Here is a 17,832-nt window from a genome sequence, read left to right as displayed (position 1 = left end):
TACTGTAAGTGCTGCAAGGTCACCAACCCTGCAAGTGGACATTATTGCTAGTAGAAAAACTATGTTTGCAGTCACGAGAGATAGAGGGCATGTAGCTAAAGGCTCGAATGGAGCAGAGGATAATGTATCCAGTACCAATTCTAGATTCCATAAGGGTGGTGGTGACCTATGTGGTGGGAAAAGGTTCTGGAGATCCTCTAGAAAGTCTCTGATGATAGGATGGGCAAATATAGAATGTCCTTTCACGGGTGGGTGAAATGTATTGATAGCGAGATGAATTCAAAATGAAGGGAGGGACAAATTAGATTGTTTCAAATCCAGGATATAATCCAGGATGACATGGAGTCATGTACAGATTGGAATGCCTTTGTTCACACCACTTAGAGAATCTTGTCCATTTGTGGAGATAAACAGCACAAGTGGTAATGCACCTATTATGAAGGAGGACTCGTTTCACTGTCAGAGCAGAATGTTACAGCATACTGAAACAAGCAAGGAGCCAAGTTGTCAAGTGTAGACTGTGAGGATGGGAGTGCAGTAGGGTCCCCCTGTTCTGGGTTAGTAGATCTGGATGACTAGGGAATGAACCGGGGGGGGGAAGGGTGGAAGAGACATTCAAGAAAGATAGGGAAACCACATCTGCCTGAGCCAAGTGGGGTCTATCAAAATTACTCAAGCATGGTCTCTCCTGATCTTTTCGAGGGTTCTAGGGATAAGTGGGATTGGAGGGAAGGTGTAGAGGAGATGGGCTTTCCAGGGAATCAGGAAAGTACTGACTAGAGATCCCTGTCCCAGACCAGCTCTGGAACAATAAAGGGGATATCATCTGGCATTGTTGCGGGAGGCAAAGAGGTCGATTTAAGGAAATCCCCATTTTCAAAGTATGGTTCTGAGGACTTCCCACTTGAGGACTATGGTGAAATGTCTGCTCAAAATGTCTGCCGGGATGTTGTTAATTCCAAAGCAGAGATGAAGCAGTCAACGTTATGTTTTTGGCAATGAACCAATTCCAGAGGCAGACTGCTTTCACACACAATGAACGGAATCAGGCACCCCCTTGATAGCTGCTGTAATCCATGGTCATTATGTTGTCTGCCAGTGTCCTGACCGCATGGCTGACAGTGTGTGCTCAAAGGTGCTTGGAAGCACTGGAGACTGCCTGAAACTCCAGGAGGTTTATATGTAGTTTTGTTTCTTGATTAACCCATCGACCCTGGGTAAAAAGGCCTTCTAAATGTGCAATCTGTGCTGATGGTTGATTGCACTGGAAAGGCACCCTTAAGAGACTGGTTGGAGTAGTCCACCACTTCAGAGAGGTTAGTGCATCGGGAGGTGAAGAGGGAGAGACAGACTTGTGGACCTAATGTTTTGAAGAAACAGACAGAGGCCAGCCAACGTTGGAGGCAGCAGAGGTGTAAGCAAGCGTTTTGCACCACATATGTAGTGACGGCTATGTGGCCCATCAACTGTAAGCATGTGAGAGCTATGACTGACAGATTCATGCTAAGTATGTTGATCAGATATGTATTGCCTGGAACCTCTGCGTTGGGAGATAGGCATGAGCTGTGAGAAAATCAAGGCACGCACCAATGAACTCTAGAGACTGTTAGCTGAAAGGTGGACTTGTGGTCGTTGGTGCACGCGACACGCACACACCTAATTGGAATGGACATGAGCAATCACTCGAAGAAGAACCTAGGGATTAGACCTAGGTCTCTTGTTGTAGATATCAGCTGGAGAGCCTCTACCTGAGATGCACCTTTTATGAAGCAGTCACTGAGGTAAGGGAAGATGATGATACCTTGACGATGCAGAAAAGCTGCTACTACAGCCAGAATCTTGAAAAAAACCTCTGGGGGCCAAAGACAGGCTGAACGGTAGGACGCGGTACTAGAAATGCTCAGAGGCTATAGTAAAATGCAGGAGCTATCAGCGGGACAGGCAGATCATCACATGAAAATAGGCATCTTGTAGGTCAAGGCCCGCAAAACAATTTTCTCCCTTGTCCAAAGCTAGAATTCTGGACACGAATGTAACCATCTTGAAACGCTGCTTTCAGAGGCATTTGTTGAGCTTTCGTAAATCTAGGATGGGTCTTCACCCTCCCGTGCATTCCTCCATGAGGAATTAGTTAGATGCGACTATTTCCAAGATCCAGAGGTCTGTTGTGATGGTACCACAATGATGATGGAAAGAACACAGACGATGGTGAAAGACAGCAGAATGACTCTGAAGATAGATTTGGGAGAGGTTGTGCAGGCCCCTGACCAATGTTTTCAAACCTGCTGCTTGTTGGCCTGGGAGTAGAGAAGTGATTATTTTAATACCCGTGGTCTGGAATGACTCCGGTCGAAGGTTCTTTGTTGATTTCTAGAATATGCAAAGTCACAGTGTTATTGATAGGGCGTGTACATCGATATGCCAGGGTGTACATCCCTAGAGTTCTAAGTGTGGTTCCGGAGTCCTTACTCATATGAAGAACTTTGTCTGTTCTTGCTGCGAATAGTTTGTCCTTATCAATCGAGAGGTCCTCAACCTTTCCCTGAAGCTCCTTGGGTATACCAGCAGACAGGAGCCAGGCACTGTATACTAATGATAGAGGTTGCAGATGATCTTGCCACAGTGTCCACAACATTTAAGGGCTATTTGCAGCACTGTTTGAACTGTCGTGTATCCCTCCTGTACTACTGATTTTAACACCCGTCTCCTATTGTCCAGGAGATGCTCCATTAGTTATTACTCCAGACTAATGGCGTTAACGTCACGATTCGCAAGAAGGGCAGAATAGTTTGCTGTACGTAATTGTAGTGTAGAAGAGGAATACACTTTCCTCCCAAAAAGGTCCATACATTTCGATTCCTTATCATGTGGTGTGTTTCTGTACTGGGGAAAGTTTTGACCTTTGTTGAGCAGCACTGACCACCACAGAATTCAGTTAGGGATCAGTGAATAAATTGTTAGGGGTGGGCAATAATTTTTTGCTGGGGGCCAATTCAGAAATTTTTCAAGTGGACCAGGGCCACACCGGAAGGTGCTGGGCCTCCAGCGGAAGGGACAGAGATGGGACACACTTCTCTGCTTCCCCACCCACAGACCATAATTGGTCTGGGGGTGGGGGAGCACCTTTGTTCTCCCTCCAGGTTCCTCCTGGGCACCCATGTCGCTGGAGGTAAGAGGAGAGTCCGTGTGCTCCCCCCGCCCCCAGGACCATCAGGGCTTTGGGGTGGGGGAACGTGAAAAGTTTCCTCCCACCATGCCAGAAGCATGCAGTGTTCGCTCCTGACAGGGCAGAGGAAACTTCATGCACTTCCCCCCCGTCCCTAAGGCTGTGTCCAGACTCAGGGGTTTTTTCGGGAAAAGTAGCCTTTTTCCGAAAAAACTTCACCTGCGTCTAGACTGCAGCCGCGTTCTTTCGAAATTAAATCGAAAGAACGCGGCTTTTCTTTCGACGGCGGTAAACCTCATTTCACGAGGAAGAACGCCTTCTTTCGAAAGAAGGCGTTCTTGAATGTAAATAGGGCTTCTTCGAAAGAGAGCATCCAGACTCACTGGGTGCTTTCTTTCGAAAAAGCGACTTGCTCTTTCGAAAGTTCCGCGTGCAGTCTAGACGCTCTCTTTCGAAAGAGGCTCTTTCGAAAGAGGCTTGCAGTCTAGACATAGCCTCAGCTCTAATTGGCCTGGGGTGGAGGAACGGCAGGACCTCCACTGGCCAGATCCGGCTCGCAGAGGTCCTTTTGCCCACCCCTCCTTAGCAGGGACAAAATATTTCTTGTTGCCCTCTTACTGGGTGGGGGGTACAGATGCAGGTATCTGCCCTATATCGTCTGCAGCCTCCATGAAAGCTTAGTCCATAGGAAGCATGATTTTAGCTCTCCGGGTGGGCTGGAAGTTTTTGAGAAGTCAATGCTTTTTCTCCTGGACTTCAGAGAGCTGCATCTGCTGGGTTGCAGCCACTCTTGAACAGTTTTTCGAACTGCTTGAGGTTGTCAACAGAGAAAACATCTCCAGGTCTGACTGCCTCATCTGGACAGGACAGACTGGTCGGTGGGAGATGTTTCCAGGTTGCAGGGCTCATCCTCCTCTGTTATCTGGCCATTAACTGGACCTCCTCTGTCTCCTGGTAGTCTGCAGCCAGTGGGGTGCAAGAGTGGGATAAAGGAGATGGTCGTCCAGGTGGTGGTGTTGGAGGGGCACTAGAACAGTGTCAAGATAGAAATCATCAGCAACATAGTGACCAGTGTTGGTAGTACCATGGAGAATACCTCCACTCCGTCATCCACAGAGGGTGGTGATCATGTGAATGTATACCTCTATATTTGTTGCAGCAAAATCTAGTTGGTGAGGAAAGTCTGGAGGAGAAGATACTTATGCACTTTTCTGAAACACTTAGGACCAACGGCACTGGGATCTTATGGAGCCTCTAGATAAAGGGGGCAAAGATGGAGAGATCTGCCTCGGTGGTCTTGGGCACGGTGCCATTGGCAGCAGGGAGGTATGTCGCTGTGAAAGTTCACGAACATGCTCAGATGCCTCCCTCGATGCTTGCGAGTGTGGAACTGATGCAGATAATATCAGTGCTGGTGAGAAAGTCGGTTCTGCACTCGAGATGTACAATTATGGTTGGACTTGGAACAAGCTTTTATCAGCACTGATATTGGTGCAAGGGCCTGGGTTGTTGGTGCTGGTGGCGTCCCATGCCAGGATTTTGGTACCTGGTCTTTGTGGAGCAGCTGGGCATGGTGCCAGACTTATTGCCGGTGCTGGCTTGAGTAGATGAAGAGGCTGGCAATGATCTTTGTCAGTGAAATTCTTTTTTGATGCCGTTTTTGGTGCTGGCAAATTTGCCCAGCATTTCTCGGCTCTGGGTGGCTCAGGGGGAGCGGGAGAGTCCCATGTCTCAGAAGACTGAAGAGCCTTATTGAAGACGAGCAAGCAGAGCTACATCTCCCTATCTCAGCAAGCCCAGGCAGTCAATTTGCTACAGTGAAGGCATTTTTGAGGAATATGCACCTCATTGAGGCACCAAATGCAGGAGTGCTGCCCCTTGAAGGCAGACATGGCTTCACAACAGATGTCGCATTTTTTTAAAGCCTGGAGAGCCTGGCATGGCAGAAGTCATGAAAAAACTTCTGTGCGCAGTATAAAAATGTCTCCCTGAGTTTACCCCTCCTGAGGTTTTCTTCTTTTCTTCTCCCCAGTTCCCTGTCTGTCCCGAGGAAGAAGCTGTGGGAGGCTGGGCCATGCAGCTCTGTTTTTGTTTTAAACTGGAATAAACTACTAAACTCTCCTAAACTAACAACACTTAAAATGAAGAGCCCTAACACAACTAACGAGGTAAACAGCCTGAGGTAACTCAGAGGAGAGAAGGCAAGTTCCATCTGCAGCTGAGGGTGACAATGAAGGAATGTGGGGGTGGAGGGCAATAGCATGAGGCACCTCACGCACACGCGCAGCCCAACCAACTACTGCTATGTAAAACTCCGATCTGCGGCATCAGGGCAACCCGACACCTACAGTGGAGCACCAAATAGGAACATCACTCAAAGAAGAACCTTCCCTTATTCACCAATGGAATAGTGAGAATTAACGAACGCAAGAAAGAATACTCTTGTGAGCAACTAGCAACACTTAAAAACACACATGTTCTTGAAAACTTCTTGGCAGACCGAGGACCAATAAATTAGATAGGGAGATTCAGATACAATTTATCTGCTCGTACTGTACATTTTTTCCCTCCACAATCATGGAAAAAAGGGGAGAGAGAAAGTTGATCTGCATTCCATCCTGAGCACTGTTAGTCTCATTCTCCATATGCTTTTCCAACAGAATGGTGGACACGTGAAACATTAATATAGGATCAAGACAAGACATGTGTGACCAGAGACTCTCCTTCTCCCCTGCAGAACACCAAACCCCTGCTAATCCGAAAAAGGAAAGACTGGTCTATGTAATCAAGCCAGCCTTTTTGTTTTTCCCTTTTTTTTTTTAAATACAAAAAAAATCCACATCTCAAAGATGTTAAGTATTTTTACAAGTGTCTTTGGAAAGACTGGAAGAGTGTGCGGTCAGTTGCTAAGTACTTGGCAATTTCTTCTATTGATCTGAGGATACAAATTCAGCAAAGAAGCCCTGATTTTAGATTCATCCGGAATGGTCACTTAACCTAATTTCACTAAGCCTCCCATCCCATTCCAGGAATGGAAGTGTTCAAAATATTGGTAAGAAACATTTAACATACATGCATTGGATGTGTCATCACTGTCATGGAAAACATCCTGTTTACAACTCATGCTGTTGAAAGGCCCCACCTTGTCATTTCCAGAGCATTGTGCAATTTAATTGTATAGACAATATACTTGACGTACTGAGCAGCTGAACAGTACTGCACATGTTGCAGAGGCACCTCTCTCACATTCCCATTTTCCTTCCCCCTTTTCACCTCTTAAAATAGAAGGGGGGAAGAAGTGGCAGAGCTGAACTGCAGAGATGGAAGCCAGATCAAAATGACTACACCAAATGTATTTTCATCCACTGATGGCCTTTGCTGGACTAGTAGATCTGCATCAGAAGTGGCAGTTCATCTGATTTGTCAGTTAACCAGCTCTCAGAAAGTGGGAGCTTTTAGACTGAATTCCAAATCCTATAAGATGTTAGAATCATTACCAGGCTGACATACAAACCATGAGCTAATGTTTTCAGCTAAAAGAAGTGCTGATTTGCTGGTGGATGTATGATGAGGTGATAAAGTATATTAGGAGTATAAACAAACATTCTTACGCTATTTTGAAAAGAAAAAGGTGCATGTGACTGTTCCATACAATACGAGAAATGTTTTAAAGTTCAATATTTCCTTATACTAAATCTTCGCTGTTATTTTGTATAATTTTTTTTAAACACACACACACACACACACACACACACACACACACACACACACACACACACACTCGCACTCTATAAATAAAAAACAATAGCACCTGAGAAGCAATTCCCTCTGCCATTAGCACTTTGCCATGGGAACCAAAGTCTTTACACTGTAGCTATTACAGAACCTATTCATGCACCACTTCTCTTGTATCATCTCGACTGTGGAAAGCAAGCTCATCATGAAAATGAAACATTTGGTCCTTGAGGGGAAATGCTGGCTGCTTCGTTGCTCTAGACCTGCTTGCTGGTTGCTACTCTAAATTGCAGTAGTTGACTTTTCTCTCCCCATTACCCCTAAAAAGTCCTGCACCTGACCTTCCAGCCAAAAGTAGGATGCCACAAGAGCAACTGCAAAAAAAATGGAGATACCACATCCTACATGAGGGAAAAGAATGGAGGTTGAAGCTTACTCCAGGTTAAGGAAGAGGCTACGTGTCTAGGAGGTGAACAGCATCAAACATGCACTGGAAGCAGGTAGCTCTCCTCCTCTGCTGGAGAGAAAAAAAAAGGGAGAGGGGGTATGAAAATCCTCTCCTCCCAAATTATATTTAAGCGTTTGCAACATGCTATACTCTCTGATCTCCATTATTTTAACCGATACATTTAGGCAGCACATTAGCCATCCTTATCTTTATGTTAAGCTGTATCATGTACTATATTACCTACCTAGTAGAGGAAGTAAAACAGGATAGTTGTAAGGCATCACAAAGAGGTTTACACAGGTTAAAGTAGTGCTTGCTTTTAAATACCCAAATGGATGGCCAAGTTCACTGTATTTTCCACTGCTACTCACAAATACCTGATTAAAAAATAAGAGAGACTGTTATATTTAAAACAAATTTTTTTAAAAGTTACTCTGATAAATGTGCATGTACTATCTAATTTTTGATTCCTTAAGGGAAGAAAAGGATAATTGTAGACAAGTGCTGAGCTTGATTTTAACTGTATGCATACAACTGACTATGCACTTAGATTTGTAAATTACATGTGTCAAAGATGCAAAGCTACATAGTCATTTAGTCCATCCCCTGCCAGGGTGAAACTACTCTCCAGAGTATATTCTCTAGTGCTTTGTAACACTATATTTAATGGCTCTCAAGGGAAGCAAGGGGAGTTCCATTGCTTGACTAACTATACCTGATCTCGGTTGCATGTAGATTTTTCTAATAATTTGATTTATTACATTATCTCCCTAAAAATCATGCACCGTTGATAACAAGCCTGATTTTTCATCTTTCAAGACACTGACAAACTCAAACTAAAGGAGATATTGCCAATATGTAAACATGCAAGTTAAACACAGCAATAATCCTCAGAAGATCAATTATTAAAAATCACACCTCTCTTAAAATTTAGAGGATGCCACTATTCAAGAAGTTAAACTTGTAACAATGGAGTGAAGTACAAAGCTTGAGGAACAAGCATTCTGTATTTGGCAGCTAAGAAATTTCTAGCAATATACAGAAGTATAAGAAAGTCCCACTTAGAATTTAATATTAAACTCTTACAGAGACAATCAACAAAAAGCAATTTTACAACAACTGTAGGTTTTTTTTTTAAATCTGCAGATAAATGAAAAAAAAAATACTCCAATATTTTTCCCGTTTTTTTTTTCCTTCCCATTTTTGTTCATTTGACAACGCTTAGAGTACACTTTATTATTTTCTACTATAATTAGTCAATTTCCTTTGTCTGTGTGGGTCTTTCATACAACTGGGACAAGGAAAGCAATTTAAATAAAATAGAAAGGTACATTCACAAAATTTGTTGGGGGAACAGAGGGGCAGATAAGATAGGCAAGCATACTTTAAACCCATTATTTCCAATTTACCAGATTGTAAACTAACTGCATTCCCTCGTTTTTTTCCCCTAGGCACCACTGTAATTTGTTGTAGTTTACACTTACAAATCTATACATTAAAGAAAACTTTTCCTGCAGGATGAAAGAGTGACATCAGCACGTCACTCTGTGGCCTCAGGAACACAGGCCTCATGACTGCTCCATGAAATAGGGACCTCCATCCCTACATGACCCCAGACCAACGTCCACCTGCCTCTGGGTCCTGCCCTCAGCCTACTCGGCCCACGTGCCTCCCGCACAGCTTGGCTCTGTGTGGCCCAGGCTCAGGTGCGCTCTCCCGGCCCGCCGTGAGTTGAGCAGGGTGTTGCACCTTGACTGCTTCCCCAGCTCTCCAGAGTGGCCCCTCTGTGTTCCAGGCTCCCTACGCTTGCTACAGAGCAAATCTGCCCCAACAGGCCCGTATGGAAAGGCTGGGCTGGGGGCAGGCTGTGGCTCCTGCTGCAGTGGCCAGAGCTGTGGTGCTCGGGGGGGGGGGGGGGGTAGGAGGGGGGGGGGGACACAGACACAAGGGGGGGGGCGGCAGCACACAGTTCAACGAATTCGTGGGTGGGGCAGAGTGCATGTAGGAAGGGAGGAAACGGGATACGAGTGTACGTGGGGACAGGTGAAGGGGAATGGTGGAGGTGAGGGGGATCCAAGAATGGAGGCAGGGGGATAGACAGTATGGGGGTGCAGAAGGGAAGGGATTAGGGAAGGATGGGAGTACAGGAATGGAGACAGGGGAATCAAATTGAAGTGTAGGTTGTGGGGGAAGGAAAGCCCTGCCTCCCCGCCCTGCCTGATGGCTGGGGGGAGGAAGAGTTGGGGCTGGCCTGGCCTCGGGCGTGCCCTACACCAGTGGGAGGTGGGGGAGCAGAGCTGCCATGCCTTGGCCGGGCCCTCCCCAGCAGCCAGGAGAGAGCCAGGGCTGCCTACCCCCCAAGAGACAGGGGGGTGGATGAGCATAGCAAGAAGGGGACACAGCCCCTTAGTAAATGGTAAATGTAATTTTGAAGTGAGTGACATCTCTTCCCTTTGGAATGCTATTTCTAAATTCTTTCTGGATTCTACCTGGGTGATTACGAGATCCCAAATTACCATAGTGCCTCAGGTATATTAAATGAACTCATCTTTGCAGCATATCCCTGTTAGGGAGAACCCTATTTAAAGATGGGGAACTAGGGTACAGAGAAATTAAGAGCTTCTGTACATTATGAGGACTATAGTGGAATAGCTACACTACCACAGCTATGCCAGTATAACTCTAGCATAGATGCACAGGACAAAATCTGCGTGTCAACATAGGCTGCAACAGTCGCTAGGTTAACAAAAGGTATAAATCAGTGAATCTAGCTGCATCTACACTGATGGTGAAGTCAGCATAGCTACAGCACTCAAGGGATGGATCTTCTATAGCACCATAGTTGTGTCAACCTACATTCCAGGACTTGGTATATCCCAGCATCTCTCAACTTTTTCAGTACCAGAGACCAACTTACTGCTTTCCTGAACTGTGTCTGGGAATCTTGAGGATCAGCATTGGTTTGCTCACTGGCCATAGACAAACACTGGTCTACACTGAAAACTTATGTTGGTGTAACTCAGTGTTTCCTAAACTTTTTAAGACGGAGGAACACGAAACAATTTTTTTTTAAAATGAGAAACTGAGGATTTTTTTTTTTGTGATTGATCCAAAAAACAAACAAAAACAAAAAACCCCACCCCACACACAAAAAGGTATGTGTGTGGGGGAGGGGAGTGTTATTGAGCAAAAATAAAGGTTACCTGCCCCCTTTAAGAGCAGCCATTTTGAACTCTGTTGTTCTCTGCGGCACACCTCCAACTGCCTCGCAGCACACCGGCGTGCCCCGGAACAGTTTAAGAAACACTGGTATAACTACTTTCCAGAGTGACGAAGTTATACCAACAAAGTTCCTCATGTAGACAGTGCTCTGTCAATTGGAGGGCTTCTCCCTTCTATACAGCTACGCATCTTGGGAGATGGAGCACCCACGTGGACGGAGAGTGCCCATCAGAGTGGGTAGCTTCTTCACTAAGTGGCACAACTGCACACATGCAGATGCACCACTACAGAACTTCAAGTATACACAAGCGCTAAACTTAGACCAGGCCTAAATGACTTGCCCCAGGCCTCCCAGGACCAATCCAGTGCATTAAGTATGAATTGGATGAGAGAAGTTAAAAGCCCTACTTACCACAGTACATTAGAATGTATGTCATTTAAATACCATCTAAGAGTTCTAAGTCAATAATATCTCTCTCTTCTCCCACACACAAATGGCAAACTACATTTCATCTGACAGTGGAAAGAGGAGACACATTTGCCACTGAAATACTCTGACTTTGAAACAGAGCTAAATTAACTGATGAAGCCTGTAGGGGCATCCCCTCTTCAAAGGCTTAAAAAAATTTAGTCAGAATTGAGGCAATTGTCATCTTTACATATTTCCTGAACTCAGCAGAACCGTGTAACATTAGACGCATCTCTTACCTTGCTGCAGGTTTACTCAGATTAATGTAGCACTGCCTAGGGATTCCTATTAACTTTATAATCATCAAACAAAGGCAATTACCTGCCAGCAGGCATGAGGAGACTTTCGTTCCAAGATATACTGTGTTAACGGCGAAGGTTCAAGTTCATATTTGTCAAAAGGAAGCTTGTCTATTACCATTGGCTCACAATCTACACAGGAGAACCTCACAACAGGATGAGCTGTGCGTGGAGGCTATGAGGAGAAAGGAAAGATTCATGACAGAGTACTTCAACTGCCTGGTATTAAAAATAATCAGGTTAATTCTTTAATGCTAGTAACTGCCACCCAGAATTTTGTTTTTCTTTTATTTAATACAATTCCTGTCTAAGCTAACAGTTTAATAGTGTTCCACTTTTAATACTATGTTCTTTTAAATAAAGCAAATTAAGCCTGCATTACTAAAACACCGAGAAGTGAAGTTATTGAGTAAATAAGCAGAAGACATGCAACAATTCAACTCCTCCTATACACACCCTTTATTCCTCAATTCAACACTTAAACAAGTTAGTCATCAAGCTTTGACATTAGCAGAAAGTTACGTTCATACTATGTGATCCAGGTGAATCAAGATTATGAACTCTTCCTCTCAGCCTTCTCTTCACAGAAATCCATGTTTGAAACCAATCCACTTGGCCAATATGATTGCTCAAAATGTTCGGAGTGAAACTGATTTGCCTCCCCCTCCCCTTGGAAAAACTGGCACCTTGAGCAAACAGCACAAGTGCAGAAACATAACCTGCCCACTTATGTGATATATCTATGGAAAAAAAGGCTGATAAGACAAGCCAATAAGCAACAAAATGATTAATTGTTTCAGAAAAGAGCAAGCACATGCTGCATGTTCTCATGATTATCTAGAGGATGCAATTATTTGCTTCCTTCCCAACCACAACTTTCCTGGCCAGAAAGAGAAAAATCCTATACACGGTGTGCTGCTACGTACCAGGAAAAGTGACTCCATAAAAAAGGAACATAAAAAAATGCACTACATGTTCTAACCCCCCTTGTTGGGATAGTTTAAGATTCCATGGCTCTATTCTCTAGATCCATTTTTTAATGCTTTAAATAATTTAGTCCAAAGTATAATTTTGACTCTACATTTTGAAAGCTTCATTTGCACTGTTGCCAAATGTTAAAATATTGAATTAAACACCAGATTGATGCAATATTTGAAAACTATAAAAGAACTAATTTACTGAATGAAAAATTTGTTGCACTAATTTTTCCGGATCCAGGAGTGATGCAATTTCTAGACTTGTTTTCACCACTCAGCATCAAGGATAGTCAATTCATTTTTGTAGTGAAAGCTAGATCATAAGCAAGCATGGGCAAGAAACTAATTTACTATTCATGTAAAAGCTCTCTATCCGATCAGGAGATGTGGAAACCTTTTCTTTAGCTTGTTTTACTTACCAGAGTTGGTGAATTCTGATCAGGCCAAAATGACTCTGGGATTGGCCAGTGCCCAACAGGAACACCAGTTTTAGGGTTAGGTCGTACATAAATGAGTTTATGACAACTATGCCACGGTTGAGAAGCAAATGAATTGATGGGCCTGGATGAATCAACAAGTCCATCTAAAATTTAAAGCAAAAAAAATAAATAAAATGAAAAAATAAAAAGCTACATGGCACGCATTTGTTTTGCAGGAAGTGTTCTTATTAACAACCAATGTCCCATTCCATCTGCTTCAAAGACACCAATGTGTGTCTTAAAATCAAGGCTGAAAATCTGCATCAGCATGTAAAATGGCATAATTTAAAGTCACTTTAAGAACACGTTTTGCCACATTCTACAATCCTACTCCAGCTACATAGTTTAATTGCTAAGTGTAGCACTGCCTGCTCAGTTTACTACACAAAATGAAGTTTGTTTAGAGTCAGTATTTATTAAGTGCTGTTTTTAAGAATGGTACAATATACAAGTCCACAATCTCTGGAACTGCCCTGGCAACAAAAAACAGATCACTTACATTTTACAGTCTTGAAAATGACAGTGTACAGTCAATAGCGTTAATATTAGCTGAAATTAAATGGGAAAACTTCTGGGAAAGACAACATTTTTACAGGTGTAAAATGGACGCTATAGCAACATATTCAGTCTTAATTTTCAGTACTCTTATGTTCCCAATGTCTTCTTAGTAAGTCATTCACTCCTCTCCTTCACCACAAAAATGCAAGCTTAAGGGTTTTCTATCAGCGCATTTTGCCATATTATCTCACGTATATTCCCCCACTTAAGATAAGCTCCAATGAGGTCACAAAATGTAGATGTGGATCGGCAACATGGCCATACAAGGCACAGGTGAATAGCTAAGCTGGCTTGTCTAGTTTCCAGCATTTGTTACTGGTATATCGTACTGATTTGCTTTACTTCAAAAATGGTTGACTGGTATTAGAGAACATGTCCTTCTCAATTAATTTCTCCATTTTGGTGTGCAGTACAACAATGTCAAGTGCACTAACACTGCTCCATCTCCCCACAGCAGAAAATTCCGCTGCTCTTGATTCAGATTGAACTTATTTGCTTCCTTGATGCTTGCCAAGTCTGAGCTCTCTTGACACTTTTGTGCTATGTTGATGCATATACTCCGCTGTTCTATAGTTTCAGATAAAAGAAAAAATACTAAGCCAAGTTCATCCAGTTGCTTTCCCATACAACAGCAACTTTGAGACTCCAGTGTCCAGACTGACAGATATCAGGGGCTTTGCTTAGTGCCAACTTGGACTACATGAAATGCCAGAGGCAAGTCTAAAACAGTCTCCCAAGTCAATGAAAAGGTGTTATGAGGAAAGCAAACAGGCAGGCAAATAGGAGAGAAAGGCAAGAGGAAAGAAAAGGTGAAAGTAAAGGTGATAAGATGAATGCCTAAAAGGCCCCCAAAAGAAATACTTTATTTTTGTGTTCTATTTGCATACTCCAAGTGCCTTTAAGTTTGCTTTTAAGTGTATGATTTTCTGTGTCTAAGTTCTTGGAGAAAAGGGTCTTCATAAGCATGTAAAGGGACCAGCTCTCTCATTTTTTGGTGTACAACTTTTAGGAGTTCTGCCTCAACAAATTGCCCCATGAGTAACAAATATATTTTTTCCCACATTCTGTCTCCTGTCCTAGCACGTAATTTTTCACTTGCAATTAGGAAAGAAAGGTTTTGATGGATCACAGAGTGATCAATTTCAAGCAGCACAATGCCAAAAACATTAAAAATCAGACAGCTTTACAATGTATCAATTTAAATGTTTTTTCTTTTTTCACTCATTTTGTGCATTTGACAGTTTCCTCCGTTTGTGAGGTTCACCCCATTGAATATGCAGAAAGAGAAGCAAATGAGAGAAATTGTGAAAGGGAAAGTCACAAAAGTTGACATGTGCAGAAGCTGAAAGCCCTCTCTTCACTCCTCCACCTCTCTTCAAATTACAAGGTTTTAAATAGGTAGTATCTCCCAGACTGATTAAATTCTGTTGTTGTAACATACTGAAGAATCCTTAACCATGATCAATGGTGCTGCTCTTAAAGAACTGTAAACTAGCAGGTATCTGATGCAGTAGCTTTCAAAAGCCTCATCTACAACAGGTAATACAAAGGTATATTTTTCACATATGCAACAAATGTTAAAATACACCTTCTTTCTAGAGTAGAGAAGAGACAGCCTCTGTGTGCTAAGGGTTTGTTAATACCAGACATTTTAAACTAAATTCACTGACTGGCAATTAACTCTAAATAGTTCGCTCATTTCAAAAGGTTAGTGCATACACTCCCCCAGTATTTGTTTCAGAATAATCCATTACTCTTAACCCTAGGCTGAGCCCAATGGTATATACAAAAAAAAAAGGGGGGGGGGGTGGAGGGAAGAGAGTAAATACACGAGCCTTGACAAACATGCTGAAGATCTCAAGTTACTTGAAGGTGAGTCTGGTCAAGTCTACTGAAGACAAGCCAAATAAAAAGCACACACAACTCAAAGGTATTTTAAAAAAAGTTAAGATGGTTTTTAAATACAAGCAGTCCCCGGGTTACATGGATCTGACTTACATCGGATCCCTACTTACAAACGGGGTGAGGCAACCCCGCACTACCTACTTCCCCCCAGCAGACCAGGGAGACGCGGAGCGGCTTTTCTCAGCAGACACCTCAGCTTGAGAATAAAGGACTGAGGGAAGTGAGGTGTGGGAGAATAAAACTGAGCTCTGGAGAAATGTTTGGCTAGAGTTTCCCCTACAATATGTACCAGTTCCAACTTACATACAAATTCAACTTAAGAACAAACCTACAGTCCCTATCTTGTACGTAACCCGGGGACTGCCTGTACCTCAAAATCTAACAGCTTTATATATTTTCATCCCTATACTGCTTTGAAAATTTATATAGCATTCTCAAGATTAGTGTGCATAATGCATCCTGGATACTTTCCAATTATTTCAACACAAAGTTATTAATACCTCTATTATTTACTTCAGTTGGTGAGAGACAAACACTTTCAAGTTTGTTGTATATGATACCGAGCTCCTTTTCAGCTGCGTGGCTCAAAACCTGGTGTCTCTCACCAACAAAGGCTGGTGACATAAAAAGGTATTACCCTCACACACTTTGTCTCTCTAATAGCCTGGGACAGAGTTACAACTACACCGCATCCACTACTTAACAATGGGAATAAGTAGAAATGTTGGACATTTTCTGTCTTTTGAGCTACGGTTCCTTAGTCAACGAAAGAACAAGCAATAAAGGCATTTCATTCCCAAAGCAAGTTAGTTTAAGGAAAAATCTCAGATCCTATACACAATAAAGATCTACACTGAGCTTACAAAACATTTGCATATAATTATGGCCACAGAGATGAAAGTGAATATTTACTGTACCTTCTCCAATGGGAGCAGGGTCTGGTCCTGATTTTTCAAAGTTAATAACAACACCACTCTGAACTTTTTGAACTAGAGATTCTAAACACTGGTTCAACATTCTTTGTGTTCGCACACAATAGGAGCGACCTACAAGTAAGAGAGCAATGCAGTGAAACTAAGTTTCAACAAACCTTAACTAGAAGGAAGGATACTGTTTATTAAAAAAGTTATAATATGTGTCAAGGCTCTTTCAACTTTACATGGAATCACCACTGCAGAGTTGCTTTAGCAACAAATCCAAATCAACAGAAGTGGCACAATACTTCCACGGTGCAAACAATACAGACTTTGGAAATCAAGTTGGCCTTTTCAACCCTGTGCATTATAACTATGGCCCATTTTGGTCAATTTCACAGCCATAAGATTTTAAAAGTCGTAAGTGTCATGATTCAGCTATTTAAATCTAAAATGTCAATGTGTTGTAATTGTAGGAATCCTGTCCCCAAAAGGAGCTGTGGAACTACTAGTCTTATTTTTGCACTGTTGCTGGCAGCAGTGCTGCCTGGGATCCTGGTTCTGAATGCAGAGCCACTGCCAGCAGAAGCACAGAAGTAAGGATGGCATGATATAGAATCAGAGGGGTAGCCATGTTAGTCTAACAGGGGAGGGGAGGCAGGGAAACAAATGGTCCTGCAGCACCTTAGAGACTAACAAAAGGTGTAGATAGTATCCTGAGCTTTCGTGGGCACAACCCACTTTGAGATGAAGAAGTGGGTTGTGCCCACGAAAGCTCAGGATACTATCTACATTTTTGTTAGTCTAAGGTGCTGCAGAACTATTTGCTGTTTTTAAATGATATTACCATCTTTGCTTCTACGCTGCTGCCTGCAAAGCTGGGCCCTTAGTCAGGAGCTGCCCCTCTCTAGCCACTCAGCTCCGAAGGCAGCAGTGCAAAAGTAAGGGTGGCATGGTATAATATTGCCACCTTTACTTCTGTGCTGCTGCTGGTGAGGCACGATTGCTCACTCCAGCTACCCAGTTCTGAAGGCACTGCTGATGTAAGGGTGGCAATACTGCAGCCTCCTTAAAATAACATTGCAACCTCCCTGCAACTCTCTTTTGGGTCAGTACCCTCAATTTAAAAACATTAGTCTCCCCTATGAACTCTATATAAGAGGTAGGCAACCTGTAGATCACTTAGGGCTCCACCTGCCAAGGGACCAGCTCACCTGTTCACAGCATTCCAGCTACGGAAGGAAGAGGGAGGAGCAAGGAAGAATATGAATCAGTGCTGGGAGGGAGAGGAGAAGGTGCTAAGTGGGGCTCCAGTGCCCCACAGGCAGACTGTGGGGGATGGGAGAGGAGCTCATTGGGGCCACCGGTGGAACTGCAGTGGGCTGCAGACTGCTGTGGCCAGTCTGTGGTCCACTGAGATGAAAGAAGGGCCACTCATGCAGCCCACTTATTATTAGTGATTGCCCATCACAGCTATATAATATAGGGTAAAAGCACACAAATGACCCGATTTCACTGGAGGGGAGGGGGATGATGCACGACACGCCAGACATCTCAGTCTGTGATGCATTTTTCATGGCCATGAATTTGCACAGCTCAATACTGTGGTTGATACTTTTGCTCATTCATGTGTAATTCATTCCTTTTAGCTGCGTTAGCA

The 17,832-nt window shown here is 43.3% G+C and overlaps 1 protein-coding gene across 9 annotated transcripts in view; it reads right to left on the bottom strand.

Moving 5' to 3' along the window:
• Positions 1 to 17,832, bottom strand: part of LOC102446807 (integrator complex subunit 6-like) — a 72,822-nt gene that overhangs the window by 20,744 nt on the left and 34,246 nt on the right. For 7 of the 9 annotated variants that reach the window (XR_012906937.1, XR_012906938.1, XR_012906939.1 and 4 more), the window contains 4 exons: positions 16,176 to 16,304; positions 12,736 to 12,899; positions 11,362 to 11,514; positions 7,594 to 7,726 (listed from right to left, as the gene is read on the bottom strand). Coding sequence is in view for 6 of the 9 variants with exons in the window: in XM_075941020.1 (XP_075797135.1) it covers positions 7,594 to 7,726; positions 11,362 to 11,514; positions 12,736 to 12,899; positions 16,176 to 16,304 (579 nt within the window). In the remaining 3 variants the exon portion in view is untranslated. Of the gene's footprint in view, positions 1 to 7,337; positions 7,419 to 7,593; positions 7,727 to 11,361; positions 11,515 to 12,735; positions 12,900 to 16,175; positions 16,305 to 17,832 lie in introns of all 9 variants that reach the window. The other 2 variants (XM_075941024.1, XM_075941025.1) reach the window with 2 other exon arrangements.

Source organism: Pelodiscus sinensis, chromosome 13, assembly GCF_049634645.1.
Source record: "Pelodiscus sinensis isolate JC-2024 chromosome 13, ASM4963464v1, whole genome shotgun sequence".
Taxonomy (NCBI): Eukaryota; Metazoa; Chordata; order Testudines; family Trionychidae; genus Pelodiscus; species Pelodiscus sinensis.
The sequence above is the reverse complement of the archived record's forward strand: the minus strand, read 5'-3'. Positions and strand labels throughout refer to the sequence as shown.